Source organism: Doryrhamphus excisus, linkage group LG10 (genome assembly GCF_037039965.1).
Source record: "Doryrhamphus excisus strain RoL-2023G ecotype Guam linkage group LG10, RoL_Dexc_Guam_v1.1, whole genome shotgun sequence".
Lineage (NCBI taxonomy): Eukaryota > Metazoa > Chordata > Actinopteri > Syngnathiformes > Syngnathidae > Doryrhamphus > Doryrhamphus excisus.
This window is the reverse complement of record NC_136366.1, coordinates 10,693,094-10,717,074: the sequence shown is the minus strand read 5'-3', so window position 1 is coordinate 10,717,074 and position 23,981 is coordinate 10,693,094. Positions and strand designations below refer to the sequence as shown.

Below are 23,981 nucleotides of genomic sequence, written 5' to 3'. Positions count from 1 at the left end.
ACCCTGGACTGGTTGCCAGCCAATCACAGGGCACATATAGACAAACAACCATTCACACTCACATTTATACCTATGGACAATTTGGAGTCGCTAATTAACCTAGCATGTTTTTGGAATGTGGGTGGAAACCGGAGTACCCGGAGAAAACCCACGCATGCACGGGGAGAACTCCACACAGAGATGGCCGAGGGTGGAATTTAACCCTGGTCTCCTAGCTGTGAGGTCTGCGCGCTAACCACTCGACCGGCGTGCCGCCCATCTTTAAACAGCCATCATTTATTAATTGTTGTGAGGCAGCAATTTTTCGAACGCACAATACAACTGTAGCACACGGACTAGGCGGGTATCAAAGATGCTTCCCCAACAGGAAGTTACCCAGCATGCCTTGCAGGTTATGCTATAGTATAAAACTGCGTAATTTTGCGCTATACGGGTGTGTAAGCGTTTATTTCAAGACCCACAAAGAGCGCGGGATCTGCTGCATACAAGTGATGTAATAAGGACCAATACAGGAAGAGTGGACTAGCATGACTGCGTGGTGTTAATTCAAACTAAATTCTAAATTCAACCTCTTTGGCGTGCAGGAGTATTCGTGTCTCGCTAAGGCTGCCTGGGAAGTACACGGAACAATAACGGAGATGTCATGTTTGCTATCGCACTCCCGGACAGCTAATTTTCTCTTTTTGTCACTTTTTTCCCCCTCCGTGTCGGACGGCTGGAAGATAGCCGAAGAAACCACCCGAGGCCATGTTTGTCACCTGCGATGTGGTCGCAGAATCCGGACTCCCTTTCCGTGCGTACGTCGCTGACTAACTGATAAATAACAGCGTGTGTCGGCGCGATAACAAGGTCAGCGTGACGCGGTGACCAGCAGCCGTGTTTTGTCCCTCCCCTCAAGCCTGGCTGGCGCTGTTGCACGTGATGCTAGCGTTGACCTCAACGCTAATGAACAAAACACAGAGACAGAGAACAGGGAGGAGGGGGGGGCGGTTGAGGGGGGATGAATATGAATGAAAGGCAAATCTATCAGAAACACGCCTCCCTTAAATAACCCCCCCATCCCCAACACCCCCCTCCTCCCCCCCGCCTTATATTTTATTCTCCAACGCTGGGCGAATTTAATAAATATATGCAAATGTGTGCTGTGGAACATGACGAGTGTAAATCAGGCGAGGATGTTCTTTGAGCGCTGCCGAGATTGAGGCTGAGAGCTGACCTCGGGTTAATCATTTTTCACTTCCCTATCGCATTCAATTCTGCTGTGTGTGTGTGTGTGTGTGTGTGTGTGTGTGTGTGTGTGTACACATGTGTAGTAGAATATGGCAAGCATGTGTGCCGCACTGGTGGAGGCAATTCTTTATAAACTTTGCACACATGACTGTGTTTACTTGACAATTTATGCAAAGCACGACATCAGTGGAAAAAGAAAAAAAAAAAAAGAGAGAAAAGCACACCGCGGGAATTTTGGTGTTTTTTTCCTGGAGCGTCAACTCTTCCAACCAACCAAGCCAGTGTTAGATTTCCTACATTTTGTTTGTCCAAATTTGATTTACAAAGTAAACAACGCGGCAGCACTAATTACTCGACTTGACCAAAAAAAATAATAATTTACTTCCCCCCCCTTGCTTGCCAGTTTACAGTGGGATTGTTTTCTCACAAAAAGACACATAGGGACGAATGCCAGCACTTAGCACTAGGCTAAGAATCAGAATTAGATGTTTACATCACTATCTGCTAAAAATATGTCTGTCCACTGGAGGATTATAAACAGGTTTTCTATGCCATATCCAAGAAAATATTCCATTTATAAAAAAAGGAACCCTGCAGAATTTCACTTGAGTCTGTGCGCTTGAGTCTGGAACCAGGCTGTCTACGGCCTACGGTTTGTGACATTACTTCAAAGGGATCACTTGGGCAGCTTCGCCAAAGAACTAGCATTTACGCTTATGCTAAAGATGCTATCTTTTTTTTTTATATGCAAGTATAATGGCAGTTTTTCTTAATGCCAACTAAACACACTAAGGAACTGGCCTTTGCCACCTTTGCCATGTGTAGGATGAGAAGAAAGCATTGCACACAGGTAGACAAACATGCTGCAAAAACATCACAACATAGCATCAATGTTAAAAAAAAATAAAGTTGAAATATAAAAGAAAACAACTCAAAATATTCTAACAAAATAAAGTTGTCATTTTTAGAAAATTAGTTTGGGGGGAAAAGTTATGTTAGAGTAAAGTTCAAATATTCTGTCGTCATAAGTCATAATTATAAGAAAATTAACAAGAACTCGTGAAATTGTTAGAAAATATTTAAAAAAATGTACATTTAATATGACAATAAAGTCAATCTTGGGTTTGGTTTTAATTGATCAGTTATCAGAGCTATTTTTACAGTTATGGGGTTTGTCGGTATGATGTGATAACTCCCCTCATATCGGCCCAATGATCATTGTGCACCACTAGTTTACATTTCTTTTTCAATGCAGTCACCATCGTTTACTGTACTACTACTACTACTACTACAGTACCTCTGATTGTCAGTACTTCAGCGCTCTCACGGATTATTAGTGCAAAACACAAAGCGCAGTACAGTGTGTATATCCTTGCTAATCCACTTAAATAAATTAAGGCTGGGAAGTGTAATGGCGTTTTTTCTTAATGCCAAATGAAACACACTAAGGAACTGGCCTTTGCCGCCTTTGCCACCTTTGCCCTGTGCAGGATGAGAAGGACGCATTGCACACAGGCATTGCAAGGTTTCTCCCTAGTGACATAAGTACACAGAGTCCCTGAGGACAAATTCATGATTCATGATTGACTTGCATGGTAACCACTCAACCACTGTGCAGCTCACTTGGGAAGTGACGTCTGCATAAAAAGTATACAGTGGTGCTTCACAGTTTTGGTTATGAATTGGTACAAGATCTGACAAAAACCGTGGTGACTTTTCCAATCCCCCAAAAGAGCCCCCAAAATATGAAGAGAGAATAATTGGGAGTTTTACATGCAACAACCCAAAATAAGTATAAATGACAAATGGATGGAACTTATTGTTGATGCAGACTTCCCATACATCCTGGCTAAATTCAATTCAATAGTTATTCCCCCCCATTCTCACTAGATTAATCCCTCAATATCGCGGTTAATTGGTTCCACTGTGTTACATGCATTCAGTGTTTAGCATTATTACAGCTCTGTAGACATAAAATAACATCACATTTCCACTCCTATTATTCTTTGTTTACTGTATCACTGCAGGGATAGAACAGACGCTAGCATAGCAAGCTAGCGAGTCAACTAGTTAGCCTCTCCGATGTACTCATTCGAAATTGGAGTGAGGAAGGTGTACAAAGAAGACTTACCACTTCCACACGGAACAAGAGGAGAATTTTTTTTTAACTTGATCATGGCACGGCAATCTCCATGCAGTTTAAATGGTAATGCAGTCTCATAACATCACTGATGCCTAGCGACGACACTACTACATATAACTTGTTTTTCAATATGATTTCATAAATAATTCTATCAGCAATAATTAAGTATTAACAAATTAACTGTGTATAAATGAATGAATGTTGTATTTTACCGTATCTTTTACTCTGTTTACTTGTTTTTATTCAAGTCCGTTTTCTGTAAGTGTCTTTGAGTATTTTGAAAAGCGCTATACAAATAAAATGTATTATTATTTGAAAAACTGTAATATAGTGAGGGAGTGATATTAAAAAAAAAGGTTATTTTTTCATTCTGTGTGGAAGTGGTACGTCTTTGGCTTCCTTGTCCTTCTCGACTCCACTGGAAACACTTAAGTTTATATAAAGTTAATTGGAGAGGCAAACTTGTTAGCTCGCTAGCTTGCTATGCTAGCGACAGCTGTCTGTTATGTCTTTGCAGGGATCCCGTAGATGTGATGTAGAAAAAAAAAATCAAATTAAGTGTCTGAGATGTTTGAGATTGTGAAATGTATTTTCCAGGGTCCTCCTTGTCTCCAAGCCCCAGCTTGAGGACCCGAGAAGCCAATGAGATGGGAGCAAATATTGGCGGATCTAAATTGGACAGTAAGAAATGAAAGGTGTTTGTTCACGACACAATTAAAAAGCGCTGTTTGTTTTCTGCAGCGTTCCTCAAGGCAAACATCGACGGGGAAAAATACTCGAAAAAGGCCCCCGGGAGCATCCATCCTGGTGTGTGTGTGTGTGTGTATGTGGGGGGGTGTACTTCCTCTACCGCCCCTGTCGGCACACTCCACTTTCCTCGCTCAGATTGCCCGACGCGTCACCACGGGCGAAGGCTTCTCTGCGCTCCCGCCGAACGATAGCGCTTTCTAATCAAACATAATTTACTCGCTATCTCGGCCCTCTCTGCAGCCTCTCTCGCCCGCCCTCCCTCGCCCTCACCCCCTTCCCCGCTAGCCCCTAGCCCAGGGCCTGTTGCCAAGGCAACCGGCATCTCATTTCTGAAGTGTCACATTGCATTATTGTCTTCACGCTTTCCAGCAACAACCTCTCCCAGTACCTCTCGCTCGCTCCCTCTCTTTCACTCCACAGGGTCTGTTTGTCGCCTGCTTTCTCAAAAATACACAAATACTTATATTGCTCTCTCTCTCTCTTTCTCTCCGCCGTCATTGTCTCCCTTCTGCACTTTGTCCTCTGCAATTTTCCCTTTCACACATGCATAATGCAGAGCAAAAAAGCAAAACACTGGGGCAGGGCAACACACACCATGCAAAGTATTAGCACGGAATACCTGAAGAGCCACTGTACAGGTAGAATACTAACACCGTCGTCTTGACACGTTTTACCGTATGAACTCATATAGCCACCGAGGACTTGGGCCTTTATTTGTGGGAAAGCATTTTTACAACAATATGAATATGGTAACCTACTCTGGAGTTGCTTATTTTTCAAAATTTTTTTTCAAATCGTCTTCTTAATGAGCGTAAGGTCTTTGTAGCCTGATATATGTGATATTCGTCACAATGGCCGCTGCCACCACCACAGCCCCCCCATAAACATACAGAAATATGTTTATATAAGCCGCATAATGCCTTAATGCTTGCCAGCCTTGTCGCTAGCATGGAATAGCGTTTGGAAGGCATGACTTACTCTATTTTGCGGCAATATTCTTGTCTTTTTTCAGAATGCGTTCATACTGTACTTTCAAGCCAACTGCTTCTTGTACAGGTGTGCCTTCGTAGCAGTCATCAGTGAAATGATCACTGCAGAGAAGAGCACTCCAGGTGGGCGCCCAACTCGGTGCGGAAAGAACAGGCAGTTAATTATTTCACGCAAGAATAACAACATAATAATCATAATACCAATCATAATCATCATCATAATAATATGGGCTACCATCACCCACGACAAGCTAAAACTCAATATATGTCACTTCCTGTCCGCCTGGCACTAAGGTCCCCCAGGGAACACAAGCAAGATATTTATTTGCTTTTATGATGTCGGTAATACGAGTTTAAAGCCATTTAAAGCCGCCAATACAATACATTGATAGCCACTCCAGGAAGTACGGCGTCCAGAAGAAAACAAGGAACTGCTAACATGCAAGTCTGATATCTTATTGATTTCTTTTGTTTGCTTATATTTACTAAATTGCATAATACATGTATAAAGGTCATTATAGGGGTGTTATGTCATGTCTACAGATCTCTAATCATGTTAAAAACTCAGTTTAGTGAACAGGTTTTCTTTGCAATAACTACAAAAATATTCAGTTTATTAATATTGAAAAGTACTTTGCGGGAATTCACTTATCATGGCCAGATCTGGAGCCAATCAACCGTGATAAATGAGGGATTACTGGTCAAGTCAAAGTTGCGTTTTTCTTTATTTTCAAAACAACATCGCCAGCTCCCGGCCCGATACAGAAACGACTTAAAGTAGTGACTTCAAGTAGTTTTTGCAGGTCCAGGGGTGGCTTTTCCTCGACCATTGTCATGTAAATGTATCGGGAGAGCCAAGCTATACCCAGCTCATCAAACTGACAAACTAGCAAGTTGGAATCCTGTTTGTCACGTTTAAAGTGCCAAGCAATAAAATGACAAACGCAAGGGTGTGTGAGTGTGTGAGTGTGTGTGCGAGAGACAGCGACTCGAGGAACTCAACCACGCTAATCATCAAGCACTCTACGGGTGCTTGAAGACAGCGAGACATTTCTACAAAATGAGCACAGGTGCATCTGGCAGTTATGCGGAGTAGAGAACGTCTGAGGGTCTGAAGTGAACATTACCTGTGATCTCATGTCAAGTGTCGGCGCCTACCAGAAAAAGATCGGCGAACGCGCAAACCTGTGAATTTTGTCCGAAGGGAATGTGACACACCGGCACCGGTAGGAAGTGGGATAACTCCAAATGCGTGATTGTAAAGTCACGGCCCAAACTTTTGCTGCTTTGGTTTAGTTTATTTTTTGAAGTAGAATGTTTATAAAGGGTTGCTGACTACTATAAATTTGCTTAAATATGTTATGTATTGTCTGCAATTGTCTTGTACATTGTCCCATTTTTGAAAGCCAACGTTAAATTAGTAAAAATTATATTTACATATAGTTCATGGCGGCACAGCGGTCTAGTGGTTAGCGCGCAGACCTCACAGCTAGGAGACCAGGGTTCAATTCCACCCTCGGGCATCTCTGTGTGGAGTTTGCATGTTCTCCCCGTGCATGCGTGGGTTTTCTCCGGGTACTCCGGTTTCCTCCCACATTCCAAAAACATGCTAGGTTAATTGGCGACTCCAAATTGTCCATAGATATGAATGTGAGTGTGAATGGTTGTTTGTCTATATGTGTCCTGTGATTGGCTGGCAACCAGTCCAGGGTGTACCCCGCCTCTCGCCCGAAGACAGCTGGGATAGGCTCCAGCACCCCCCGCGACCCTCGTGAAGAAAAAGCGGTAGAAAATGAATGAATGAATGTTATGTATTGTCTGCAATTGTCTTGTACATAGTCCCATTTTTGAAAGCCAACGTTAAATTAGTAAAAATGATATTTACATATAGTTCATGGCACCTCTCAGCTAAAGCAGCGTAAACAAACACTTCTCGACTTGACTTCACCAAGTGTACCTGTTGATTTGTCCTCATCAAATACCATGACAATACTACTACCACATACTATCAGGAGAACCAGAGTATAGAGCAGGAAGAGCCACATGACGTGACCCAGAAAGGTGCACTATATTCGGACACGTGCTCCAAGCAGTTGGTGTGATGCCACGGAGGTCTGTGGCAAAACTTTTGTACTTTGTACAACGCTGTGGCACTGGCGTTTCAGGCGGCTGATAATGCCGCCTAATACAACCAGCACGTGAAACGTCTTCCTCGGAAAGTGAATATTTACTTACAAGTGAGTTCAGGGGAATGATTTGCTCATGTGCACAGTACAGGTAATCCTGCCTCATTGGAGTGTTTTTTTTCTAACTGATCGATCATCTAATCTATTTTTATTATTATTAGTTTTATCGGTATGACGTCATAACTTCCTCTTATCGGTCTGATAATTATTGTGCACCCCAACTAAATACAAAGTGTGATCCCGGAAAAGCAGAGGGTGATTTCCTCCACTGGCCCAGTCCTGGCCTTCGTGCTGGGCTCAGTCGTCCGAGGCCTCCAAGGACCAGGAAGGTTAATATTTGAAGGAAGGATGGCCCATAAATATGAGCAAAGGGACTATTAATTAAATAAGCACTTCTTAAATATTCTCCCGGGGCTGCTGCTTTTGTTTAAAGATGATTGATCGACTCCTATTTCTCCAGGCAGGACCATTAGTTTCGCCACCCCCCCCCTCCTCCTCCTGCTGCTGCTGCTGCATCCCTCCCTCCTCGGGTCCGCTCGATTCTTCCATCCAGCCCCTGCCAACATCCCTCCACCTCCCCTCCTCTTACCTCTCTCTTTCCCCTCACGCCCATTTCTCTGCCTTGTCCATGCATCTGCTGTCAGCTCGCCTTTCCTCTTTCTCTTTTCATCAGTCCACGTCCCTGAGAGTCTCTCTCAGGAGGCCCATATTTCTCCAAGCTCATGACAAGCTAATGAGGCCATGCTAAATCCTACCGCACCCCGGAGCTACATCCAAAAGGGGGGCAGGTCGGCCTTTGCCCGGGCCCGGTGAGGCCTGCACATCTGCCATCGCACGCTCGCTTCTTTCGAAACGGCAATGCAAAATTGAAGTAAAACTTTTGCGGGGCAAAAAAAAAAAAAAAAAACAGCCTCTGAAAAAACACAAAACTCACCCGCTGACAAGCAGGATGTCACGTTAGGCTTCAGCGTTCATCACGAAAGCTTGGTTCAGCAAGCAAATTATTTGAGTTTTCCTCATTTCATATTTTTCAAGGCAATTTTTCGACTGTCTTTTTGGATTTAATCTTGCGGAGGATAAGACTGAAAGGTTGCACACAATCCTGTGATTGTTTACCGTCCCACAACATATGACAGTTTGACCCTGGAACGGAAACATTTTGTATTTCCATTGTTTCTCCGCCGCTTCCGCAACGGCACGCTATGCTCGGCTGACTTCTAGCTGGAAGACGGGGATTGGTGGGGGAGCGCCGGCAGACATGTGTGCTAAAATACGGCCACACATGAGCCTCTTTAATAGTAGCACAACATTTGATATACACTTCAATCGTATTATTAAGAGTTGCATTCAAGTAATTTAAGTTGAATTCACTTTCTGATTGGAGATGCATTTTCATGCATACTTACAGTACATGCATCAAATTGTACTTCTAAGTTACATTACAGTAAGTGATAAGAATATTCATTTATTCTTTTTATTTGTCTTTCTGTTTATTTCGACCCCAACATGCATGCAAGATTCGACATTTGACTTAACGTCTCTGCATAGAGAACAAAAGAGACCGAGTCTTGTGTTATCGTGTGTGTGCGACTGCATACCTGTCACACGTGTGTTGTCTACATTTTAAGTGTGCGGGTTGCGGTTACACGCCGCCGTCTTCCCTCTGATGTCTCATAGCATAATGTCCATGTTTACGGCAGGACATCAAATCTTTTTCTTCTTTTTTCCCCCAGCTCTGATCTATGCCACTTGACATTTTGGCAGCCCAGTTAAGCCTCACCTCAGCTGTTGTTCTGCAAGTTAATTTGTCACATTGAGATGCCAAAGCGCCCTTTTTTTGTTGTTGGTGTCTTCATATGAAGGAATTTAGCATCGTATGATTGTGCTTTTTGTTCCGCTCCCAACAATGGCTGCATTCAGAGTGGAGAGAAAGTGTCATAACAAAGAGTAAAAGTGAACTATGTTGACAAATATAAGCATGATTGGGAGGGAAAGGGAAGGGGACAGGGTGGCGGGGGGCTGTTACTGTTCGCTAGCACTCATTAGCGCACATTGATCACCTGAACTGAACGGCGTGTTTACCAAACACTCGGACGACGACGGCGAGAGACGAAAAAACAAACAAGGAGATTGACACGCATTGGCCCACGTGTGGGATGGAGTGACACTCCATCGAGGGACAGGAGGGGGGGGGGGGGGGCAGGGACAGGAGAGGTGATGGTGTGATAATGGAGGCGGTGGAGAGAAAACACTCGGGAGGGTGCACGGGAGGAAATGGAGACGATGAGCTGGCACTCCAAGTGTTGGCCGGAGATGCAGGTGAAGCAGGTGAATGGGAGATGTGTGTGTGTGTGGTGTGGAAAAGGGGGGCAAGATGGAGTGGGTGGGGTGGGGGTGCATATTAAAAATGCAGCAGCGGGGAGCAGGCCGGGGATTCACAGTAATTAGATGACAAAACGGCGGCAGGCTGGAGATGAGAGAGAGGGGTCACACACAATGCCACTGCCGCCGGGTAATTTGTAAGTGTCAATCACCAGCCTGCCGGGGGGGAAAAGGAAAGGGAGGGTGGAGGCGGGAGGGGGCTAGTGTAGCATGGAGGGAGGATGGAGGATGGAAGGGGAGGTGGTGTTTTGGCGTCTAGAGATAGAGGCGGAATATGAGGGTGCTGGCAGACTGCAAGAAGATGAGGAAAGAAGAAAGGATGAAGAGGAAAAAAACTGATGGAAGAACACACAAAAAGTTAAAAAAAAAACATTTCATTTGACTTTCACTCACTACTAAAGATCCGTACCAGTCACACAGCAGAAAATAATGCAAATATCTGACAGTGTGTCACTGCTCTACTGAGGATTTATGTACTGTGCAGTTCTATATCACTGCAAACTTTGTTAAAAGTGCTGCAAATCTTTGGCTCAAAATAGTACACTTTTTTTTTGTTTAAACCAAAAAATATAAGGACGCCACCACCGGTTAGCATGTGCAACCAATAGTGGTTTAAAAATCGCATTATTAGATATTACATAAAAGCAGTTCAACTTTGCCAAATCACTCTCATCAGCTGACAGCGCACATGACTTGTACGTGTATGTTAGATAAATTCATAATATCAATTTGGCTGGCATTCCATTTTTTTTCTAATGAACATAAACATGTCTTTTGCAATGTTTTGAGGAAATCCATTGAGATTTAGGGGTGCCACCTCACACATAAACTTTTGTAAAATTTCAGAAAATGTGCAATTTCTAGTCTAATTGCCAAAAAGTTGACCTGGAAATGTTGAGTACAATGAACTTGTATACAGCATCATTTTCTATAGGGTTATCAAAGGGGGCCCAGACCAAAGACCAAGCTGCGACTGCTAGTCTGAACTGAAGGAACTAGTTGTTGAGGGCAGCATCTTAGGAGAGCTGGTGGGTTGTGCTGCACAGTGCCTCAAATAATACATAATACTACATACAAATGTATATCAGATTATGTAGGACTACAGTACAACTCTCAATAAATATGAGGCATCAGCAATACTGTCTACTCTGTATTACTCTTGTTGATGCTTGCTCAGCTATTAGCTAACTGTCATTAGCAAACTGTAGCTAGCTAATGTTAGCTACAGTAGAGGCAATGAGCACTAAATACCTATAAATATGACTACAAATCATTCAAATTACAAAGACAAAACCGCAAGTTTGCTAGTAATATGTAATAGATCCCCGCAGATCTCCATGGCGACCATTGAACTGTTCACCACTTTAATCCACAAAAACAGATGTATGGCGGCACCCCTAAATAATCATGTATTGGAAAAATATTTTGTATGTATTGTTTCTACATATATTGGAACACTTTTAGTACCCAGCCATATCAAAATTCAATAAATGTGTTTTTTGATGCACCCTAGTGTACGTGCGCATTACGTGGGGCACGGCTTGCAATAGCGGGGCAACAAGAGGGCGGGTTAATCATGCTTGCATTGCACTCCAAAGGTAAAATAGTGTAGAACAGGGGTGTCCAAAGGTGTCCAGAACTGGGGGCCATTTGTGGCTCGTTACATGTTTATTACTGGGCCGTGGCACGCTGGAGACGTAAAATTAAACACTAAATATGCAACAAAAATGTGAAAAATAGAGCAAAAAGGCACAATGTAAAAAAAAGAACAAGCTGAAATGTTGATACTAATAATTAGCAACATAAGGCCAGCTTTGGATTTAAATATATGGGGGTGTGGTTGTGCAACCTGTTACAGAATGCCTGACTGCATCTGATTTATTCATATATTAAAAGAATTGGGGGAAAAAATGAGAAACCGTGATCTCTAGATGGCAAAGGCAAAAAAGCTTTCTCTCTTTGAACGCGGTGGGATTGTTGAGCTGTATAAAGCAAGGCCGAGGCAGGATTGGCCACAGTAAGACAACCATTTTAAACTTTTGAAAAACAAAAAGGTCAAGTGGTCGACCCCAAAAAATGCCAGCGGCTCTGAGCCGGAGGACCCCATTGACTGTCCGTCAAGGCACGGGACCATCCTGGGCCCAAATTAAGGTTGGTACTGGTGCCGAGTGCAGTCCAGTGACCATCAGGCGCCATCTTCCAGAGAAGAAACATCTTAAAAAGGCCTGGTCTTCTTCAAGGTTTGGAATTCGCAGGAGAGCAGTAAACATGGGTTTTTGTCTCCCTTGATGGTCTTGACGGCTTCCAACGTCACTGGCATGACATGGAGATCCCACCTGAGATGTTTTCCACCATCGTGATCCAACTATCAGTCTGGCCAAACAAATGCATGTAATATAGCTTCAGAATGAATTATTACATTTTTACAATATGCCCAGCGCTTTATATACGTGTATACAGTAGAGTACTCCTAAAATGCCATTAGGTGGCAGTAATGCTCTGCAAACACCTTCCTGTTCCCTTTTCCTTTACCGGTCTAGACCAAGGAGTTTTTACTTTATTGTAGTTTTATTAAATCAAGATGAACTTCTCTGTATGCGCAGCAGTTAAAATGTGATTTAAAACATGTTTTATGATAGTGACAGCTTGAGAGGAGCCGATGAATTCAGAAGAGAACATCGACGTGAAAACAAAACACCGATCTGCACGGTGAGTAAACGGCGTTAAATTGATTTTGTTTCATCAAACGGAGGCGAGATAAGACGGCGGCTTTCCCTCAAAGAGCCCCTGCAGGCCTAGTGTAAACAGTCACGCCGTCGCTACACGCGTCAAAGTCTGCCGAGGCGCCACCACTGGGCCAAACTCTATTAATAAACTGTCAGAAGTTTTGGACGCAGACGCGCTTGGACCTCTGAGGCAAACAGAGCCTGCCATTACGCGGGAAAGGCCTTGACAATGTATGTAAATATTCATCACGTTACTCGCTAATTGTGTCGCTCGTGTGACAGACAGGTGAATGCGTGCACTCGCACGTCGACTACAATGAGGGTGGTGGTGATGGGGGGTGTCGCTGGACCGCTTCCAGCTCCTCAACGATAATGCCAGTAGACGACACAATGGACGAGACGTGTGATAGCAGCCAAAGCACACACACACACACGTGCACGCACACACACGTGCATGCACACATGCACTCATGCATGCATAAACACAGCAGACTGGAAGCATGTGGCAGAAAAAATGTAGATAATCTGTCTTTACACATGCAAAGGAGTCAGGGCGCTGACATGACATAACACAACATTTGGACCATTCCTCAAAAGGGAGGCGGAGGTGGGGGTGCCGGGGGGGTGTCTGTACACTGTCCTGTATCACGCCTGCATGCAGCCGTGCACATGCTTGCTGAGGATGTCACTTTTAACGCCAACCACACTGAAGCTAGCAGGTGTTGCCGTAATCAACAGACAGAGTGAACACAATGGAAGACAAAGGATGAGGAAGTGAACTGGAATTATTCATGTCAACAGTCGTCCCTCGCAATATCGTGTTTTTTCGTGGTAGACTATGGTCTATTATTTGTCAAAACATATTGAAATACAAGTGTTATTGTAGTATTCTGATCACTAGGTGGCAGTGATGAAAACATTGAGACATTACCTTAACACTGCCTTAACAAGTCAGCCATCGAATGTCCCTCCATAATAGAGTGAAAAAAGCTTTCCTCCCTTTCCGTGTGGAAGTGGTAAGTTTTTGGCGTCTTAATTTGAGGGGAAAAAAGACGGCAGAGAGAAACTAAGACAGCCAAAACATTAATTTAAAAGCAGAATGTACAAGACTTGAGTTTGTTATTCACAGAGAAGATTATTAGGTAGCATGCGAACATAAATTAACTTGAGGTTGTGCACACTACCATGCCTCATAGTATCAGCCCTTGGGACCAAATATGAGGCGAAAGTAAAACAACATGAGACGCGTCACCGCTTGCAACAAATATACACATGCAAAAACTATTGGATTTGCAGCTGTATATTATTTTATAAATAAAATAATGGCCCATATGTACCAAATAGATATGCTGTTACATAATATTGAGTGTTTATTTTTATTTTTTTTAACAATGAGCCAGAGGGCTAGGGATCCCCTGTTGTAAGAGGAGTGTAAAGGTGACTGTAGGGGTGTTATTTCATGTCTACATGGCTCTAATAAAAGTATTTAGACGATTATAAACATATATACAGGATATTATATGAGGTACGGTGTTTTAGTTGGAGTTTGTAAATGTTCTCTTACACTTATATGACAGTTATTCGTGTTATTTAAAACACTGCTTGTATTTTAATAAAGATTTGACCGTGGAACAGATTGATTGACGAAACATTATTTCCTATAATGGGTGTGGGGAGGGGGTGTCTGTAGAATCACTTTTTATGCCACCAAAGTAAACCTTCCAGGCGTTGCTGTAATGAACACACTTACAAATGAACACAATAGAAGACAGAAAAAATGTGTGTTGTAATTACAGTTTATTCCTCTGCGTCTCTGATTTGCATCTCACATGCATAACAACAACACGCACACACGAGCCTGAACGCTAAACTGGAGGTGTACTCATTTTAAGAGCAAAACACGCTCAATTAGAACAAGGCAATGAAAAAGCGTCACAGTTGAAACAGACACAAAAGAATGTGGGCAAATTAACGAGACAAAAGGCGGCAACTAAAAACGCCTTTGCTTTAATTAATAGGAATTTGGAGACGCGTCAAACGTAAATACACAACAACAAGTGAAGGCGTCTGAAGTGCAAAACAGGGAAATGATGACAATTCTTTATTCTTACCCGTTTCATTTATTATTTCATCGACAATTAGCGGCAAATTATGTCCTGTGCTGATTGTGTGCTCGGCTTTACCGCGACCGAAATACCGGAGGAACAATACATTATCAACAATAAACAAACAAAACATACTGGATATACTGTACACGCATCACTCTTGCAAAGTTAAAAGTGCGACAATAACCATAAAACCAGAAAGTGCACTTCATTTTGGATGCACAACTCTTTCAGTACATTCTAAAGATATAAAAACAGCTAAAAAAAAAAAGATTAATCATATTATGTAAATGGAACGTTGGTGGAGCTTTTTGGGCGTCTTTGCAGAAGGTTTTATAGCCGGAATAGTTGGTCCCCTTAACGTACATTCTGAAAGTTAAAAAAAAGTGCACTTCTCCTTTAAGACCAAGCAGATTCTAACTTGTATAAAATAAAATGATCTATTTCATGAAATGCTTTAAATCACGCACTACCAATTAGGTGCCACACCTTCCTACGAGGTTTTGCCTTGTTCCATTTTAGTTTGATGTGACAATTTTTTTACTTTTCTGGACATTTACAGCGTTAGTAAATGTACTTAAAACGGTACGGTGAAGAAAGTTTTCATGACATGCGATGGTCTGACCCTGGAACTCATTAATTCACTTAACATTATTTCCTATGGTTTGGAAATTGACTAGTCAGCCGTGTGCATGTGTGTGTGCGTGCATGCACATACTCAACAGGGGTGCCAGGGAGTGTGAACCCCATCGGTTCCCACATCTGCCGCTAACAGACGGAATAAACAGCCTCTCGCTAATAAAGCCAATAAATAAATAACGCTTAAGAGGCCGTGTTTACCCTCCATGGTTTCTGTCAATTAGAGCCACTCACAGAAAAGCCTCATTTCTGTCTGTTGGTGTGTGTGTATGTATTAGGCTAGCTAGCGTCTGCGTTGCTGAATACTACCAACTATTCAAAGTGTCAGATCGTCTACATTGTACGCACGATCTGACAACATGTTACTGTCCGTCAACTTTAAGATGGATTAAGTTATTTTGGAAAATATGCATCTGTGTCAGCAATTTGCACAACATGGCAGAACAGTTTGGTGCAGGTTTGGAGTGAGGTTCCCCGGGGTGGCGAAGCTATTATGTCAATAACTTGTTTTTGTTTTTTGGCTCAACACAGTATAATTAATTAGGCTACTTAGCAACCACCGACAGAGGGCACAACTAATTAAATCCCAACTAATTAGTTGCCGTTTGGTGCAGGTATGGAGAGAGGTTCTCTACAGTTGTATGGTTAGCATGTCAATAACTTCTGTTTCTTTATGGCACAAAATGATAAAATGGCTTTTCAACCACCAGCAGAGAGTCCCAACTACTGGAATGATGTTAGCATGTCAATATTATGAGTGAGGGGGTGGGGTGGGGGGGGGGTCAATAAAAGAGTCAAATGAATGTGAGTACCTGGCAGCCGCCAGCAGTGGGCGCATGTTGCTGTCTAGTGCAGGTTTGGAGCGAGGTTCCCCAAGTTTGCAAAGTTAGCATGTCAATATCATGTTTCTGTACTTTGCCCAAAATGGTCCAACGAATGTTAGTATTTGGCAACCGACAGCAACAACTGATTAGTTGCCATTTGATGTACGTTTGGAGTGAAGTTTCGCAGGATCAAAAAGTTAGCACGTCAATATTTCATGTTTGGGGTTTTTTTTCCACACAAAAGAGTCAAATGAATGTGAGTAATTGTCAACCGCCAGCAGAGGGTGCCACTAATTAAGTCCAGCTAATATGTTCCTGTTTGATGCAGGTTTGGAGTGAGGTTCCCCAGGTTGGGACATTAGCATGTCAATAACTTGAGTTTGTATTTGTCTGCTCCACACATTTAATGGTCTATGCTTCCCCGGAAGTTTCCAATTATACCATCCAAATTGAGACACTTTTTTTTTACCCTTGCGAGTTTAGCTGTCATTCTAGTCAACGATAATTTTTTTGTATATGGTGGGAGCAAGGCAGTTTTATTGTTAATAAAATGGTAATTTCTGCTATCTAAAACTCCTGTTACAGACAGTATGTAACATATTATTCATATGAAAAATTTAAACTTAGATTTCTGAGGTGTGTAAAAAGGAAATAAAAGTTACGTTCAGGGGGTTGAGGATGCTGACACAGCAGTGACAGGCCGGAACAAGTGAAAGGACGGATGAGCCTAGGAGGCGGGGGGGGGCGGAATGATGTTGAGCTATCTACAGTATAGTAGAGCTCGGATAAAGACAGAGGCACGGTGGGCGGGGCTTCGAGCGAGGCCAGAAGATGGAGCGAGGCTGCCTGCACACACTGTCAAGGCAGTTAATATAAGCGGTGGAGATAAGGCGGCACAGACAAACACTGACCAAATCAGCCATTTCAGCAGCCCAGCGCCAACTGTCAGTCAGCCTGAGAGACAGAGGCAACAATCAGCACTCGGCCGCTGATAAGAGCTGTGCTGGCCTGCGTGCAGGAAATAGCCAATCTGCAGGCGGGCGGGCCCTGCATGGTTGAAGGAGTGGAGGGGGTGGGAGGGTGAAGGGAGGCAAGCAAAGGACGGGAGCAGGAGAGCAGGATTCCTTCGCACTTTGTAATCCTGTCTCTCCGGGGGCCATGTCTAGAGGTGCAATGGTAGATGGACTCAGTCTAATTTTTTAGGTACAGAACCTTGGGTTTGGTACCACTGCGTACCGATTTCAGTACAAACGGTACACATTTCAAGTGAGGGGCAGGAAGTGTATATTCGGCGTTGCGTTGCACCTCCACGAGCCTGTGCAGTGTGCCGAAAACGGTAACAAAAAGGCGAGGTATTCAGCGTGGAAGCAGAGGTCTAGAAAAACAAAAACAGCGCAGCCCAGACTTTAGCTTGCGATAGTGCCCAGGGGAAGCCAGAGCTTGAAAACCCTCTTCCATCTTTAAAATTTCCCCGTTTTTAAACAAATTTTCAGCCCTTTGTATCGAGTTGTGGACACCTATTGAGGAGCTCCACGCCATACCTCTCACAGAAAGCCTTCTAGATCTTCCAGAATCTGCACCTATTCTAACTGTATTTACAAAACATTTTATTCTACCCACGGCTCGACTCCAGGCAGACCCACTCTGCTGTGATTGGTCCCCATCAGCTAGTTCAGCTTGTGCCCGGCCACGGCCATATAACTGTGATGAAACTCCAACCCGAGTGTTCAGAGCCTTAAACTTATTTCGGGGCTCACTTCCATAATCCACACACCTCATTATTAGAAACTTTGGCTTTGTTCAACATGAGAATACAACATTCTAACAACAGAAAATCGGAAAAGGGATAACGGGTCCTCTTGAAACACTTTGCCTCCCTGTGAAACACGTCAGACAGTGTATAAGGTGCAATAATCGTAATTTACACACTTCAAACTTTCACGGTCGCACTTGCATCTTCTTAAGAGGACACCCGCCCCCCCACTAAAACTGTCATCTAGCTATCATGTGATCTTGCAGGATTACATCGTGACGAGTTTTCTCATTCAGAAAAAAAAAAGTTGCATGATACAAATACCACAGCCCACCACGTGGGAATATCAATAATGAGCAAGGTCATTATAAGCAACGTTCCCGTTTTCCCATCTGGGTTAAAAATGAAAATAAAAACAACGAGATACGTAGCCTTTGTTCCGACAATCAACACCAACACAGATATTTGGTGTCAAAGCGAGTACAAATCAAAACAGCGCAAAATGTTGTGCGTTCACAGAAAGTCATGGCAAAAGAAATGCTGCTCTTTAATAAAGTTGAAAAGCCAAAATTTCAAGAAATGCTGCAAACGTCTGACATGAATTTCCTTTGACAAAATACATGTCAACGACAATAAACATTTCAGAAGGCACCCGCATTGTTTTGTGAAAATTAATGTTAAACTCTCATCTCGACCTTGTGGACCGGATCTCAGGCATTGTCTCGTCTGGCAACACCTCTACTTTCCGTCTCACAATATGTTTATCTTTGTAGTTTGGAGTTGTGTGAAACTGCACTGCACTGTCCTCACAACCGCTTCTAATATTTGGCAGGTGAACAAAACAAAAACGGCAACTATAAAAATAAGCATATTATCACGTATTATTGCCAAGTTCTAAAAAGGCATGCATTCTTACAGACAGCAAAATTGGATCCCATTTCAATGTGCAGGTAATAAAGTGAAATAAGGTGGAAAGGTGTAACATCAACTCCCAAAATAGTCTCATCACCTGCCTCACCTTTTTTTTTTTTGTCTAGTTGGGAATAGCATGCCATGCTAGCGTGTTAGACGCAAAGAAGAGCGTACATTAATGATTTGCCAACAGTTCTGAATGGCTCATTCTTCAATGTGCCGCTTTTCTTGCTTCACACACACACACACACACACACAGTTTCACAGTCTCTATTGATTAATGGTGCATATAGTGTGCAGACGCACGCACAGAGCGTCTGAGTGTGCGAGGGATAGCGCTCTCTATTTAATGGAAGAGTGAAATTCCCTCATAACAAAATAAACACATCCAAAATGCCTGGGGTGGATGGATGCAGGCAAAGTTTTGCTTGGCAGGGCCCAGCTTGGGGCCACACTGACCCCTGGAGGTGACATGAGGAGCGACAGCCAGGCCACCTCCTGATGTTGTGGAGGAATAAATTCCCAGTAGTTTACCTTTGTCAAACACATTTAGGCCGCCTCCAAGTTAAGCAGAGGAGAGAGGTGGCAGCTGGCTGACTGTTTATTTTTGGAAGTGGAGTCAGAGGGGTGTCTGGGCTCCCTTGATCATGAAGCAAGCAGCCATTACCGTGCCTCAGAACTCGCTCATCAACCAGGAACATATTTGTATTCTCATTTGCGTTTGCATGCGGCAATGTGCCGACGAGGGATGGCGCGAGGGCCGGGCTGAATGGGTTAAGTCCCCTCCTCGGTCTTGTGCTGCTTTCCCTTTGCTCCGTCAAGGCCCATTAAACCTGCTACACCACAGCAATATGGTGCCATCAATTACAGGCACACTGCTATCAATGTGCACAGGCAGGGCCGTATAAACAGGATGGACGGCCACATAAAAGCTGAGCGGCCTGCGGACGCACGCGTCTGCACTTTAGAATGACCCCCCCCACAGCCCCTCAACCACCTCCACATTTACACATGGCGATATACAAACAGAAGATGCAGCTCAGCTCCACTTTCATTCATGACACCAATGGAGAATGAATCCTGCAAGGCTTATTATTTGGTCCATGCTAGATTGACACTCTACTGCCCCCGTGTGGCACAACATGCAAACACTCAATGTTTTGTGCTGGAAATCCGAGGTCAAACACAAGCTGCTCAAGAATGCTGATTGACCTTCGGTTTGCTCAGATTGTGAAAAAGTCTTTTGTGATGCCATCAACTTGGCAACCCAAAAAAGTTCACTTCCGCGACAAAGCCTTCAACAGGACGAAATCAGTCCAAAACCTTTCATGACTTTTTGCTGCACAGGAAAAAAAATCAATGCCAATGAAAAACCTCAAGGAGGGCCAAAGGTTTTTTTTTTAAGAAGGTTTAAAGGTTTTTTCTTTTAAAGGCAAAAAAAAATTGCGCCTTGCTCAAGGTTCTTGTCAGCTGTTCAAACAGACAAAAGCGTTGCGCTTGCATTGACAAGTGGAAACTGAACCATGCTGAAGGTGAAACACTGAAATAAATCCCTTGCTGTCTTGTCTCTACAGATGACTGTGCTTGCTAATGATTTTTTTCTAAACAATTACGTCAGGTAGTTTTTCCGTTGCTAAATCACAGTTTAAATGTTGTTCCCTCGCTATATGAGGGTTTTTCTCCTTCATTCCGTGCGGAAGTGGTTTTCTTGCCATGGTAGCGTCGGCCGTTATGTCCCTGGATTGATCCCGTAACCTGTACAATGTGATGTAAACAAATAATGGCGTGTAAAAGTGACTATTGGGGTGTTATTTCATGCCTTCGGGGCTCTGACAATGTTGCAACCCGTATTCACAAAGTCATGCAGATGTTTTGTATGCTCAAACTACGTAAATATTGATTATTTTTTAAGATTGAATCCTGATTTTGTGCTGGGATAGGCTCCAGCATACCCCCGCAAATCTAGTGAGAAAATGATTGAATAAAGTGAATTAATTTCCTCAGCCAATCAGAAACATTTTAAGTTAACATACAAGTGTAAAAAGAAGTCAGTGTACGAAACAACTGAAATAAAGCCTCCCTTGACTCACTCCTTGAAGATGCCTGTCTGGACGCGTAATGGCGAGGGATCCGGGAATATTGGGTATATATTGGGTATAATATTGGGTTTATTACCATCTATTTCTGCCAATTTGATCAGTTGGCACAGAAAAAAACCTAGCACAAATATAGACAAAATGTGTATTTATTGTATTAAGGTTGTACAATGTACACGGAGGAATTTACTTCTATTTACAAAAAAACAAAACTAAATAATTTAAGGGCACATTAGCTTAAAGTAACAGCTGCCAAAGTGGGAAGTTCTTTTTCCAGTCCACATAGGTGGTAGAGCATTAATTAGCCTAGCTGAGTTATAGCTGGGGAGTTTGCACACATAAATGTTGGGGTCTTACGTTGAGTTCATCTGCGAGGAGGAGCTACTGCTGCCGGAGCTTTTGGTCTTCTGCCCTCTACTGGCGCTGGGCTGGCGCTGCACTCGCTGGCCGGAGGCCTCGCGGCTCTTCTCGCCGTGGCTGGCTGACGACGAGGGTGCTGCAGATGCTTTGCTTCGCACTGCTGACAGCACGCAAGGAAAATAGGCCGAGTTACAAGGAAGAGACGGACGCCGGGAGACAAGCAAAGTTGCCGACGGGATGGGATGGGACGGGACGAGGCGGGGGCGGGAAATGGTCTGATGGTCAAAGTGCTTTCCCACACTTGATTCAATGCGTATGAAGCATGTTGGGGGGTCATAAAATATTCTTTTGTTGCATTTTCAACCTATAGCCACCTTAGTACTGATTTATTTTGGTTTTGATATCCTATTTCTAGTGAAGTACACATGCAGTATCATCACGACATAAAAGTATCGTAAAAACATGATAGTGGAGTAGTACATGCGGAAATGTAAACATCGACATGCACTATACACACACACAATCAATTCATGCAAATCTCCATACAAAAGTAATGAATTAAGACCATGTCCACATGAAATTTTAAATCCCATATTTTTCTATGCAGCTTGTGCTCTCTTTTGTCGCTTAAGTGCGTGTGGGGATGGGTAAAACTGAGCTTTTTGTTGCGTGGCAAAAGAAATGTGTGACGTTTTTACGCCTTATTTTACAACAGAACATTAAGTTGTCGTCATGCGGCTGTTGATTTCATTGTGTTTCATTTCAATATGTGGATGGATGATTGAAATATTAAAAAGTCTTGATGGTTCCTGGGCTTCGTGTAAGTGCGTGCAGCCTAAAATATCCCTATAATAAAGAACAGAGGTGTTATAATAGAAAACTAAGTGAGCTGTGGTTGATTTTTCGGGCTTCTGATTGCTCACAATGTGTTTTTATGTGGATAGATTTTTTTTTAACTCCACTCGTGTGGAAAAATATCCATGCTCATGTGGACATAGCCTCTAAGTAGACAAAAGCGAGTTTGTAAGGCGGCGTGCACATTCTGGAAAAGAGGGGGGACCTTGAGAGTGAGGAGCGTTAACGTCTTGGGGGCCATAGACCACAATCTTAGTGCTGACCCTGGCGGCCCTGGGGCCAGACGCCGAGGCGGGAGCTGCAGAAAGTTTAGCGTTCTTCCCAGACACGGAACACTCGTCTTGAGGAGGGAAAATTTCAGCAGGGAGGTTGATTCCAGAAGGAGAAAGATTAGTAAGCGTCGACCCATGCTGGGTGCCTCAGCCTTTTTTTTAAGTGAGTGGGCGGCGTGAAGAAGGAATTTGTGAGAGCGGGACACAATCGTACGAGTAAAGTGGGAGATTAGAAGGAAATGGCTCGAGTCAAGCTTCTAATCAATTGAAAACGAAGATGTGTTGTGAGCTAATAGTCACCCACTCACTGCAATATTATGAAAAAATTCATGAGGAGGTTGAAACGGCAGTACACCATTTGTCGTTTTGACTGGATGTGTTCATGTTCTGACTTGATTCCATACATTTTGCTTTGTGTATTAAGTGTTGGAACACAAACCTCTGGCCTCTGTGGTGGCAGACGGGATCCCGGTGCCGTGGGGGACTGTTGCAGAGTCTCCGCTGATGCTCTCGGGGACCCTCTGGCCTGCTGACATCGCCTTCAAAGTCTCAAAGACGGCTTGAGGGGCCACGTTCATCTTCAGCAAGTCCACTATAATCCTATGAGACGGACAATTTAAGTGTCAATGTGTGTTAACGAAGTTATATTCTCATCACACTCACTTGAACACCTCCTGGTCGACGCTGATTCCTGCGGCCTGAGTCAGCTCAAACAGCTCACTATCCTCTGCGTTCAACACTTTCTTTTTCTTCATGGAGTACTGGTGCACATTGCTGGTCACCACCAGTGTGGGATTGTCCGATGCGGAGGAGCCAGGTGGCTGGGACATTGTTGCTGCGAGAAAATAAGGACAAGTCCATAAGCTAGCTAGCTAGTTAGTTAGTTAGTTCTCCCCTCTATAGCTAGGTAGCGCTCCACTGCTAGCTAGCTAGTTAGTTCTCCCCTCTATAGCTAGGTAGTTCTCCACTGCTAGCTAGCTAGTTAGTTAGTTCTCCCCTCTACAGCAAGGTAGCTCTCCACTGCTAGCTAGCTAGTTAGTTCTCCCCTCTATAACTAGGTAGGGCTCCACTGCTAGCTAGCTAGCTAGTTAGGTCTCCCCTCTATAGCTAGGTAGCGCTCCACTGCTCGCTAGCTAATTAACAGTTAGTCGTCCTGCTCAAAAAAAGTACCACTTCAATCATGTACATTACAATTGTTAATAATAGATAACCAGTGGTGTACGTGGAGGGGTAAAATACACACCTTTAAAGTGCTTGCCAGTCTCGGTTGGAAGATTGTTTTCCCCAACTGGAACCGCATGAGGCGCGCAGCTATTACGTCATCATAAAGAGACTGATATTTGCATTGTGGGATACGCAGTCCGCGCTATTCGTGTATTTTGCTTAAGGTTTATACATTTACATTAATATCTTGAATTAAATGGTTAGCAGCCCCTCTAATGCTCGATCTTTCTATGTATGTGAACACTTCTTCTTCTACTTTGAATGTAATATCCTCCACGATCATCGTAATATTCTCTTTTTTCCAATATCTGTATGTTTTGTCTTTCTTTACTATAGTTACTACAATACAGTCTTTATAGTTGCTGTTTTATTGCAATAGTCACACAAACCTATACTATGTTTTAAGTGCAATCCCGCCAATGGCCAGCAGGGAGCAAGTGAGCTCTCCATGGGGAGCATTGCTCTGATTTTCATGAGACGAAAAGCAAAAACAACAATGAGAGCTTGCAAAAGTTATTCATGTGAATTCTATTTT

At 43.4% G+C, this 23,981-nt stretch overlaps 1 protein-coding gene across 4 annotated transcripts; it reads right to left on the bottom strand.

The window, feature by feature from the left end:
* Window positions 1-20,868: 20,868 nt before the first annotated feature.
* Window positions 20,869-23,567, bottom strand: mzt2b (mitotic spindle organizing protein 2B). Of its 4 annotated transcripts, none has more exons than XM_078794381.1 (5): window positions 23,466-23,567; window positions 22,886-23,057; window positions 22,662-22,822; window positions 22,156-22,290; window positions 20,869-21,255 (listed from the first exon to the last, which is right to left on the bottom strand). In XM_078794381.1, the coding sequence occupies exons 2-5, from the start codon at window positions 23,050-23,052 to the stop codon at window positions 21,089-21,091; spliced, it is 630 nt and encodes a 209-aa protein (XP_078650507.1). In that variant the 5' UTR covers window positions 23,053-23,057; window positions 23,466-23,567; the 3' UTR covers window positions 20,869-21,088. The 4 variants fall into 4 exon arrangements, with proteins under 4 accessions (XP_078650507.1, XP_057917913.2, XP_057917897.2 ...); XM_058061930.2 differs by having other exon boundaries at window positions 20,869-21,252; XM_058061914.2 differs by lacking the exon at window positions 22,156-22,290.
* Between the last annotated feature and the right edge of the window lie 414 nt (window positions 23,568-23,981).

Coding starts and splice junctions, on each gene's coding strand:
- mzt2b (XM_078794381.1), bottom strand. CDS start 23,052: ATGTCCCAGCCACCTGGCTCCTCCGCATCGGACAATCCCACACTGGTG. Junction 22,823..22,885: donor GTCGACCAGGAGGTGTTCAA/GTGAGTGTGATG, acceptor TCCGTCTCATAG/GATTATAGTGGACTTGCTGA. Junction 21,256..22,155: donor TAACGCTCCTCACTCTCAAG/GTCCCCCCTCTT, acceptor GCGTGCTGTCAG/CAGTGCGAAGCAAAGCATCT.